The 11,726-nt window shown below is 46.4% G+C and overlaps 1 protein-coding gene across 1 annotated transcript in view; it reads right to left on the bottom strand.

Moving 5' to 3' along the window:
- The window catches only part of NPL (N-acetylneuraminate pyruvate lyase), a 64,113-nt gene that overhangs the window by 4,991 nt on the left and 47,396 nt on the right, over nt 1–11,726 (bottom strand). The window contains exons 6-11 of the mRNA XM_004706791.3: nt 10,376–10,451; nt 9,238–9,330; nt 8,336–8,484; nt 7,942–7,988; nt 5,005–5,089; nt 1,434–1,473 (exon numbers count right to left, since the gene is read on the bottom strand). Coding sequence (XP_004706848.2) covers nt 1,434–1,473; nt 5,005–5,089; nt 7,942–7,988; nt 8,336–8,484; nt 9,238–9,330; nt 10,376–10,451 — 490 coding nt within the window. The remainder of the gene's footprint in view (nt 1–1,433; nt 1,474–5,004; nt 5,090–7,941; nt 7,989–8,335; nt 8,485–9,237; nt 9,331–10,375; nt 10,452–11,726) is intronic.

Raw genomic sequence — 11,726 nt, 5'->3', positions numbered from 1 at the left:
TAGATGGCAGTGAGTGGAGTTGATAAAGGAGCACATTCATCCGCACTGGCAGGCTTCAGAGACCAGGTCGTAATGTGAACATGGAGGAGGATCAGAGTAGATCACAAAAAGGAGGGTGACCACCTCATTACATACCTGCCACACTAATGAGTATCATGGCCCCGGCAAGTTGACACATAAGCTTAACCATCACAGCCAACATTACTCTCACCTTGCCCCTTTGGCACTCACTTACTGCCAGACGTACATTAGTGATGTACGAAATAGTTTGACACCGAGAATGTGCAAAATAGTAGATAACAAGATAGTCGAGTGCAGAAGTGTATATGTGCATAAAGTCACATCGATGCATAAATATCAACATCTATTTTAATGCACACTAGAATTATAGCTACTGCTCCAAATTCACAATTTGGTGAAAGACATGGCTTAGGAGAAGGGGCTAACTTTAAGTAACTGATAGTACTGATGGCACACACATGGCAAAACCCGTGAAAGTGGCAATGCAAACGGGAAGGACTGTCTTCGAAAGTGAAATAGGACTAGCAGAACGAGGGCAGGGTAGGTGGTGGGGGCCACGATGAATTGCCAGGAGAGTCTGAAGGCTCTGACAGGCGGTGTGGGGCCGGTCACAAATACACTCAAACTCTCCCTGGGGTTTCCGGAAGGGTCAGGCTCATGCAGAAGTGGAGCGGAGGTGGCAATGTCGCTTGCCATGGGATGTGATTTAAGAGACTCTGAGAAGCTTTTCTAACTCAAATCCTCTACTTTCCTCCCACTTTTACTTTGTCATATTATTCAAGCCCCTAACTGTGTGAGCTTACTTGTGTTTAATAAACGGTTTTAAAAGGACTCACACACTTGGGAGACCTGTCAGTCACAATTCAGTAAGGAGCCTAATTCAGACTGCTGTTTTTTTAAAGTGCTTAGGTTGAAATCAGGCACAGTGAGGGGGGGGGGGCGCTAGAATTTTAATGAGCAGAGGCAACTAATCCAGTGGTTCTCAACCGGTGGGTCTTGACCCCTAGGGGTGTGTGTCAAATGACCCTTTCACAGGGGTCACCCGATTCATAAAAGTAGCAAAATTACAGTTATGAAGTAGCAATGAAAATAATTTTATGGCTGGTGGGTCACCACCACACCATGAGCAACTGTCTAAAGGCTCGCGGCATTAGGTAGGTTGAGAACCGCTGAACTAACCAGAGGGAGTGCAGAGAAGGCAGAGCAGAAAAGTGGAAGAGACGGAGAAGAGATACCAAAGACCTTCCATGCTGGCTTCAAGCGGGTCCTACAGGGCTGCTTCTGAGAGTTACGGTGAGGAAGAGAGCTCTGCCACAGCAGAGCAGAGCAAGTGTCCCTGTGACCCTGAGGAAAGAGCGATGGACCCCGGCTCCGTTATCGCCCCGGCAGCAGGCACAGCAGTGAGCACTTACCTAGTTTCACCACAAAATTGATAAACCTCTGGATACAAAACTAGAAAAGCAAAACAGGTTTACAGTCAATATTACTCAACTGTGATCACAATTTGAAAAATCCAGAGGTCAAATGACAGAAACGCCACACGAAAAACCTGCACGACTTAATTTTCCAAAGGTCTGTCAGAGTCGGAGGAGGGAAGAACCCGCCCAGGCTGAGACCCATTCCAGACAAGGCAGTATCATTTCACAGATTCAGGTTGATAAAATAAGTCTGCAGAAAAAGAGCTGCAGCAACAGAGCTGTGTCATGCCGTCGTCTGGCTTACCTACGGCAGCTGAACTTGTCCACTACTGTAGGGACTTGCAGACCGAGGCAAGCATACCTCTGGGGTACTTTCCACGATACCCAGGGAGCCTTTCCAAGGAGCACTGGGCAAGGCTCACATTTACTCATTCTTTGGGTGGTTACACGGTTTGTTTTTCCCTTCCCTGAATAAAATTTCCTTTTGTTTCAGTGTGGTAGAAATATATATCAACACAACACTTGCCAATTCAAAGCTTCCGTGTTTTTCATGTGCAGAGTTTAATGCCACCAGTTAACTTACTCAATGCTGTGTAACCATCACCATTAACAGAAACTCAATGCTGAACAATGACCCCGCCTCACTCCCACCTCCTGCCCTTGGCACTCGTTAATAATATGCATCTGTATACCTTGGCTACGGTGATGATGTATGGGGATTCATTTCTAGACCCTCAATGCCCGTAAATACTCTTTCCTAAGATTCATCAGTCTAAGAATTCACTTGTAATAAAAGCGTAGGTGGTTTTTTGTTTTTTGTTTTTCATACTTCTCCTTAACAGTCTTCCCTCACCTGCTTCTGAAAACATAAGGACAAATCTCCCACACCTTTGGGACATCAAGCACAGGAGCAAATCTAAATGACATTGACATTGCTAATGAGAGTGGAAAAGCAGCTCCTCTCATGAATGGCCAACACATTCCCTGGGAAATGAGAAGGCCTTCAATTCTTCCAAAATTCATCTCAACATTGCTGCTGAGGTTGTCAGGTGAAAATCATGAAATTACCGAGCATTCTATGGCTTTTGACATGCGACTCAGAGAATGCTCAAAGAATTGAGTGACATTGCAATAGCAAAAATCCTTCCATTCTTATCTGTTAATTTATACGAACAGGATTCCTTGACACCTGGCTGTCCTGAAAACAGAAAACAAGCAAACAAACAGAACTAAATTGATGCCAAGTCTTAACATCTCGGCATTCAGAAATATTCATCCATGGATTCATGAACTATTTGGTATTTAAAAAAAAGACAATCCACCCATCTGATTAAGATGCATTTTCAGTTACTAACAAGTACTTATCAAAATATACCTTACACTTTAATCAGCTGGGTGGGAGCCTTGAAGCACAATGGGTTAAACAATGGACTGCTAACCGAATGGTTGGTGGTTTGAACCACCAGCTGCTCCTTGGGAGAAAGATGAGGAAATCCGCTTCGGTAAAGATTTACAGTCTCAGAAACCCTGTGCGGAAAGTTCTACTCCGCCCTACTTAGCAAAAACCTCAATGCAGAATGAAATTTCCACACCCAGCTGCACAAACATTGATGTGTATGTCCTACTCCCCACCCTTTGCTGTCTCCCCTGCCCCCGCCCCCCCAGTATATCATGGAGATCTTTCCATATCAGCACACTTAAAATGACCTCATTCTTTCCAGGGCTGTACAGAATCCTACTGTACTCCTCAACCAGTATGGCTGCCCATCTCCCTATGTGCTGGTGTTTGGGCTCTCTCCAGCTTTTGCTGTTGTAAACAGTGCTGTAAGAAGTGTCTTTGTACATGTGTTATTTCACTTCTGTAAATGTACCAGGTGACGGTTAAGTCCGTGAGAATGAATAACATAATCTTGACCCTTTTAACTTTGAATCTCACCCCTGGCATAAGAATGTACAGATGAGCCACTCCCACACCTGGCTGCTCTAAGAAGCACCGGATACGGTAAACACAACTTCCGACCCACATTGTGTTGGGTGACGTGATCGATGTGAGTGGAACAAATAGGAAAACAGGAAAAGGAGGGAGAGTAGAGGGGAGGCTGGCCGGCCGGTAGGCAGGCCCAGCCAGGAAGAGAAATCACGGAGTGGGAGAGTCCCAGCTGTTAAGCAGTTTACTGCAGTCTGTGATGTCCCAGTCTTTTAGCAAGGGATGGGTTTGGAATTTTCAAAAACAACTTTTCTAGGACTCTGAGGAAAAAAGACAGTAACTACTTTGATGCATACAGAGATGGTAGCGGCTACAGAAGGCAGAATTCTGACCTGACCTAAGCCAGCCGGCCAACTGTCGGTGTGGTTGGCATAGCCACCCTTTTCCTGCTCTTGGTTTCAGCTGGTCTGGAGTTGAACCAAAGTGATGATTAGATTAAGCTACTCAAACTTCAAGAAGGAAGTTCCTTTAGGCTGGCTCACCTTTCAGAAAGACCTGCAGAATCATTCTTGGCTACTGCTTCTTTATTTTCTCCCTGCTTGGAGCTCCAGGGCACTCCTCTAGCTGGCAGGATGCTTTGGCCTGCTGTTTTGTAATCCGGCTGATTGTCCGGATGGCATCCTGTCCTGTTTACAACTGCCCTGTGGGCCTGTATTGGGCTCGACTACTTGCGTTGCTCTTGCTCATGCTCCCTCTATTCCCTGTGCTCCTGGGTCCCTACTACTGTCTGGCGCACTGCAGTTACCTCAGTACACAGAGTCCCCAGCTGCGAGGCTGCTCCTACCCCTCAGGGAGGCTCTTCTTCCCACAGACAGCTGAGCCGGCCTCCATGGAACAGCCTGGCAGAACCCACGACCCCTGGGGTTGCCCCTGGAACCCCTCAGGCTCCTGCTGCTCTCCTATCCCTTCCAAAGGCAAGGTCTGCTTTTCCCACTCCCCACTCCCCTCTCCTTTCCTGCTTGGTCAATGCTTCCAGTTCTCAGGGAAGAGGGTTGAATGGCTGGGACTTTGGATTAAGCTTTCCCTGTTTAATCCAACGTTCATAGCACCCTCCTAATCCCTGAGCATGCAGGTGTGATGTTCTCAAGAGACTCGTGTCTGGTCAATTCTCTGGTAATTTTACATTTATACAATTACCTAGCAACTAGTGGTAGAAATAAGATCAGAGGAGAAGGCCTATCCTGACTAGACATGTAGGGAACATGGACAATGGAGACAGGTTTGATTTTAAGGAAGAAAACAGAAGAAAACTAAAAGAGTCAGGCAATTTTAATAACAACAGGTGTTAGAAATGTTGATGAGATAGATGGATAAGAATTCTCAAAACTCAAAAGCAAGCTCACTGCCTTCTAGTTGATTTTCAGTTATTGAGGCCCGACATAGGATTCAGAAGGCTGTCCATCTTTCAGGGAGCAAAGAAAGCCTCATATTCCTCCCAAGAAGCAACTGGTGAGTTTGAACCACCGGCTTTGTGGTTAGCAGCACAAGGCTTAGCCCACTACAGCATCAGGGATCCTAAAAATTCCCAGGGAGGAAGAAAAAGGGCTATACTTTCTGTGATGGGAAGAAAAACTTTACCTGATAATTCAGGGCTGAAGAGAAGTCCTTTTTTTCAAAAGCCTCTAACATTTGGTTTGTCTTCTTCCCCAGGTAGTTATAGGTACTGGAAAGAAAAGAGCAAATTACCACAGGTCCAACAGCTCAAGAGCAAAGGCCCCGATCTTCTTTAGGCCTCAATCTATTAAGAGAGGAGTTTTCCAGGTGTGCCTCAGAGGAGAAAGAGAGGCAGAGGACGGAAAAGGGGACAAACTCAAAACTCACTGCCATTGAGTCAATTCTGACTGACAGTGACCTCCTAGGACAAGGTAGAGCAGTCCCGGCGAGTCTCCAAGACTCTCTTTACGGGAATAGCAAGCCTCCTCTTTCTCTCTCAGAGCGGCTAGTGTTTTCAAACCACTAACCCTGCAAATAGCAGCCCAACAAGTAATCTCTGTACCACCAGGCTCCCGTAAAGGGAATAGAGAAATTAAAAACAACAACAAAACCCTGGAAGCGTACTTACTAAAGAGCAACTGAGGCCAACACCCACCCCAGGGAACACACCGAGGCTAAGAACTGTGGGTAAAGTCTGGTAAGAGGTGAGTCCTACGTGCCTTATGCTGAGAAACTACGTGAATGATGCACCACTGTAAAAGAAGCAGGTCTTAACACATTACAAAATTCTCAGCCAACTTGTATATAACTTAGAGGCTAGTTTAAAATAAGACTATTAATGAGAATAACAAAAGGACACATGACTAAGTATCTCTTTGATTACAGGTGCTTGGTGTACAAATCATGCCTAACCCCCTCAAACACCCTGCCAGACGGGGTTTCTGCTTCACCGAGAATAATCGATGGTTCAGAGAAGGGCTGCTGCACAGTCCGAGAGGCGTTCCATACTCAGGCGGATTCTTATGACGATTCCAGAAACATGAACAGGAACACAGTTACTGGAGCCGATACATTTTGGGAAACTTAGAAAAAATATTTCCAACTATACCAGCAAAGACAAATATTTAAGATTAATCCCTGAAGCCGTAGAGAAACCTGCAAGATAAGAAGACTGCCGAAGGCATAAAGAGGGTGTTTCCCTAATTTCTTTAAAGGAAAAGCAGGCTGGCTTCCCTATAATATCTAAGTCAGTGTCCAAAAAACGTCTAGCTCAATGCACCAAGAACACAATGTGGTTGGTCCCTCTATGTGCAGCTAGATCCTGGAGTCAATAGCGAGAGATACCCAGAACATACATTCAAGGAAAAAAGACCATGATGGAGATCAGTCATCTGAACAGGTGAAACACCCCTAAGGCACAATATGTATGTGGATGCTGGAAGTTTCAGAATCCTAAAATTTGCATCCCCATGGTCTTATGAGTGCTCCACTTAGACAAGAATGGGCTACGGTTCAGTTTCCTCGGTTGATTCATCCCTGTAGCGATGCTGGGTATACTTGGGAACAAACTATTAAGAGGATCTGATCGGCCCCTCTGCATTAGAGTCAGGCTCACAGAGATAAGGTATGGGCATTGCTTTGATTTCTCTGTACTTTTGCTATAGGGAGGGCACTTTCAATAAGTGGAAATAGTTCCACTACCCAACTTGCAGCCATACTTCTCATAAATGAGTTAGCTGGTGTTTGTTCTTCCTAAGCCTCCTGCGGAGTAGACACTGGCTGTCTGATTCTGTTTCCCTGGCCACAGACGCCAGGACCTTGGGTGGAAACTTGTCTAAGTTCTACACAGAGTGGCACCCTGAGGTGCCATGCTCCGGCAGCTGTGATTGGTCCTGTGCATGCTGGAGCAGAGAAAGCCCACCTGGAGCACAAGAAGAGGGAGACGGCCAGCTGGCAGACTGACAGAGTCCTCAAGGCCCACCATGGAGGATGACTGGCCTTGGCTATTGGGAGCTTCCCAGTTGCTGGTTCTCACTCCTCTGAGGACCACCTGCACTTTCTCTTCTTGAGTTTTGCATAATTTCCCAGTATTTTTATACTAACTTGTCCTCTTGTACACAAGCTAGTTTGAATGGGTTTCTGTTACTTGTAACCAAATAATTTCTGACGAAGACTATGAGCTCATACTTGAAGCACTGAACACTGGGGCCTCTGGAGCTACAGGCTGGATCCCACTGACAACCCCTGTTCATGCTCTTAGCTCCTCCCCAATCTCACCTCTCAGTGAACAGATTTCCTAACAAGTGGCTTGGCCCCAGTGAATACCCGTTCATGAAAAGAATGTGGGAAACCAAGGTCATTTCTATGAGAAATAGTATGCAGACAAGAACCACCATCCGCTGCACACTGTGCAACTGTGGGGCTTACATGTTGCTACGATGTTGCAGGTGATATGTCAAATACTGCCAGGACCGCCCCCAGTGAATAGCTTTCGCCCCCAGTGAATAGCTTTCGCTGAAGTTTCTAGACTCAGACAAACTTGGAAGAAAGGCCTAGCAACCTACTATGGAAAACGAACCAACAAAAGTCCTATGGATCATAACAGAATATTCTCCAATATTGCCCTGGAGGGGTCTTTGGGTGGTGCCGACAGTTAAATCCCTCAGCTACTAGTGCAACAGTGAAAGCTTTGAGTCCACTCAGAAGCACCTCAGAAGGCCTAATGACCACTTCTAAAACATTTGCCATTGAAAACCCTCTGGGGCAAGCATGTTTCCCTCTGACACACGGAACGGGAACTCCACGCCAAGGCCATTGGTTCCCCTTTTCATGAGGCGCTACACGGGGATCCCCCTGATGGCGACACCACCAATCTCAAGCATACCAGTGAGTCCACGGACCTGGTCGTGCTTCGTTCTCTTGCACACAGGGGGCCGTGAGTCAGAGTGGACTTGAAGGCGGCTAACAACAGCAATGTGCAAAAACGCCTCAGTGATGAAATGACTGTACTGGGGGTGCGGGTGGGGACTGGGACACCGACTTTTTTACAGTTAGAGCCATCGGGGAAAGAGTCACACTTACCTGCCCACTGCTCCAGTTGCTCCCATCACCAGCGCACTCAACAGTTGCTAGGGAGAAACAGAAAGAAGATTCATTTAGAACAGCGGTTCTCAACCTGGGGGTCGAATGACCCTTTCACAGGGGTCGCCTAATACATTTTGCATATCAAATTATTCACATTATGATTCATAACAGTAGCAAACTTATAGCTATGAAGTAGCAACGAAAGTAATTTTATAGTTGGGGGTCACCACAACATGAGGAACTGTATTAAAGGGTCGCGGCATTAGGAAGGTTGAGAACCACTGATTTAGCGGAAAAAGGAAAGGCATAAAAGGCTACCAGGTAAACGGCTACTGAAATGAATTGCGCTGGGAAGGAAGGGAAACTGCTGAGCTGTGCCGAGGGGACTTACCTCGTCCACCCCAAAGAGGAAGGCGAACTGCCGCTGGCGATGCTGGTCAACACACTGCCCGAAGTCTAAGAGGTCCGTGTCGCTGAACTTCAGCCCTTGGAAGGTGGGGATCTTCTCCTGAATCCCATCCAGCAACTCCTCAGCACGGACTGCGTAAACCACCCAGGCCTCGTCAGGCTGCACACCTTAGAAAGCACCAGCCCCACCCAGCTCCCTGAGCTGCCTTGGCTATGGACGTGGGATGGGATCGTGACTTGTCCCTGACTTGTGGTGCTTACGTGCTTGCCAAAGTAGAGTCCCGAGCTTTCTATTCCTTTGAAGGCAGTGGGGGAGTATGTAAAAAAGCACATGTCTATTTTTTTCTTTAGGAATGTTAAAAATAAATGTGATAAAGAAAATCTCCTAAGAAATGCCATCTAGTTGTAACAATCTTCTAGCTGGAAAAGTACAGTAAGGATTAAAAAAAGAAGGGGGGAAATCAGAAGAGTACATTAGAATATGCCAGCAACTGAGGTTACAGTCAAGGTAGACATCATTTCGGCCCTTTCCTGGCAGGAAGTAGGGTTGGGGGTGTGATAGCGACCCAGGTTGAAGGGGCAACGGTGCCTGCTACAAGTGGCTCAGAGTCAACCCTTACTTCATGCTTGAGAACTTCCGTTATCAGGAGGTGTCAGTGGTTGAAAAGGCCTGGGAGTTAGAGTGCCGTATTTCAGAGCAACTGGGACTGTCCAGTCCAAGCTGTCATGCCTTTTGTGCTCTGGGGAAGGTCGGGTGGCACGGGAGTCCCGAGAGAGACAGGGAAGCTGTGCCTGGGGGAAGGTCGGGTGGCACGGGCGTCCTGAGTGAGACAGGGGCAGCTGTGCGAGGGGGAGGGAGGAAACATCAACAGCTGCAGCACTTACTCTTCACCCCCGTCAGGGCGGGGATGTGATAGTAATAAAACGGCAGTGCCGGGGCCGCAGCAGCCACCTCCTTGAGAAAGTCAGTCAGGACATCTGAAAGACAGGAGGAAAGCCAGGGTGAGAACAAGCGTAAAGCAGGGGCTGTACCTGGCAGGAACGGCTCACCTGCTCAAATGCAACCAGCATCCTTGGAGGCCCCTTATTCTTGACCATGCTTACCAGGCGATATTGCCATTGTCCTGATCCTGCAATTCACTTTATCCAAAGGTCTTATTTCCCTTTCTGTAGAAAGGCCGAAATAAGATGACCACTCTCTTATCAAGCTATTGAAAATTTGGTACCAACACTCCCGTGCAGTGCGAAGATCATGAAAGATTCTTTATAAAAACCGAAAGCATATTCATGGGGAGGTAAGATTCTTCTCTTACTCCAGAAGGACTACGTGTGGCCAGGGAGCAATGGAGGCTTGCCTTAGGAACGGGGCAGCAGGGTTACACCGGGAAAGGTTCTCTATCAAAGACAGACAAACGCTTCCAGAGGGACAGTCTAATAGTCGTGACACACCTCTCAGGAATTCAGACCGAGCCAAGTACTTTCTCCTGTTGGGAGAAACCCAGACGACTGTCTACTCAAGTTTACTAAGGATTTGGGGTTTCCTCCGTGTCATCCAGGAGCTTCAAAATGTCACTTTACCACAGATGACAAATAAATCCAGCACAGCTGCTTACACTAGGGAAGTCAGTGGGGAGCGAGAGAGGAGATTTTCTGGCTGCCATCTAAATCCTGTGATGGTGTATTAGATCTGTATGTGCGAATTGCGCCTAAGTCACTATTTTCCTTGTTTTCACCTTTTGGAAAACAATGAGTTAAAAAAAGCCTAAATTCCCAAGTTAGCAGTATTTGAATTATATATATGTACAATAGTAAACTATTCTTCCCTACCAACCGATAGTTGACATTTCATGAGGACACTGACCTACTATCTACTTGGTTAAGGATTTAATTACCAAATCCTTAGTAAACTTGAGTAGACAGTCGTCTGGATTTCTCCCAGAAGTATCTGGCCTCCAGGGATGTGAGAAAGCAAAACAAAGTCGCCCACCAGTGGCACTTGGTTCCCTACGTCCAGATCTCTTACCTTTGTTCCATGGCTTGAGAAAGAAAGGTGCAATGACAGCAATGCCATCAGCTCTTATTTCTGCTGCATGTTTGGCCTTTAAAACAACAAAGGAGATCATTCTGAAGGAAGTGCTAGATCAGTCGCCTACAGTTTCCACATTAAGGGCTTAGCAGTAACACTAAACTTGTTGGCTGATGCACCTCTGACAAGTGGAATGAGTATCCAAGCTTAATGACAATGTCACTGCTTCAGAGATGTCTAGTGGAGGTGAGCTGTGCACCTCATCTTACTCTTCTCCGGACTCTGACAATCCAAAGTTAATATTTAAGTTACAGGTAGCTTAGCTTCCAGACCGAGGCGATAAATGAGCCGCTCATTTTAATAAGTTCTCTATTAATGGAAAAACTTGCAGATACAATCTTTCTACTGTTGTTTATTCCACTGGGTGATACCATCTTTCCTGTCCAATGATATGAGGGTCATACTTAAAAAGTTTATACTACAGCTGAGAAAGGTTGGGAAGAAAATGAATACACACACCAAAGATTCACTGCATTATCCCTCTCATGTTTTCTCCATTTGCCTCTGAACAGATATTAGCTTTCTCCTGCTGGGCCCGCAAGTACTGTCCTACTTCTCGCAAGTAGAGCACCCAAATCTTCTACATCACAAGGCTGGTGGTTCAAACTCACCAAGCGTTCAGAGGTAGAAAGATGAGGTTGTTTCTGTAAAGATTTAGTCTTGGAAAGCCTAAGGAACTGTTCTGTTCTGTCCTAAAGGGTCGTTAAGAGTCAGCATAGACTCTACGGCGGTGTGTTTTATAGCAAAATTACCCTATACCAGCGATTATCCCAAATTGCTAGGTTTTTTATATGCTCTTCTAATGTTCAGCCCATTGACACTGTCTTTCATCTCATAACATGAAGTCAGTCTTAAAAATTACAGACTGGTAACCCTAATCCTAAAAATGTAAAATAAAATACAATTACAGACTGGAAAATAGTGTATGTAATTGAGAAGAGAAGAAAAAGAGTCCTGAAGGGACTTCCAGCAAGATGGCGACGGAGTAACAGGCACCAGAGGGGCTCCACAGAAGTCAGCGTAGGAGATTCACTAAGAGGGAAATTCCACACTGCCGAGTCACAGGAGGAACATCATAAAGATAAGTAGGCACAGATCCACTAAGTTTTAAGGAGCTGTGGGCTTTTGGCTTACCACTGTGGAGGCCGGCTGAGGCTTAACCTTAGTCCTGCCAGAGTCTCGGCCAGAGCCGGGTTCCTTCAGCAAGTCCAAGGGCTTTATCTCAACAAGGCCACAGTGTGCTGCTGCCTTGGGGCAGGGTTTAAACCCCGCCAGCCCCATAGTCTGG

This window comes from Echinops telfairi, unplaced genomic scaffold (assembly GCF_000313985.2).
Source record: "Echinops telfairi isolate 266 unplaced genomic scaffold, ASM31398v2 ScPeMD7_7424;HRSCAF=8462, whole genome shotgun sequence".
Taxonomy (NCBI): domain Eukaryota; kingdom Metazoa; phylum Chordata; class Mammalia; order Afrosoricida; family Tenrecidae; genus Echinops; species Echinops telfairi.
The sequence above is the reverse complement of the archived record's forward strand: the minus strand, read 5'-3'. Positions and strand labels throughout refer to the sequence as shown.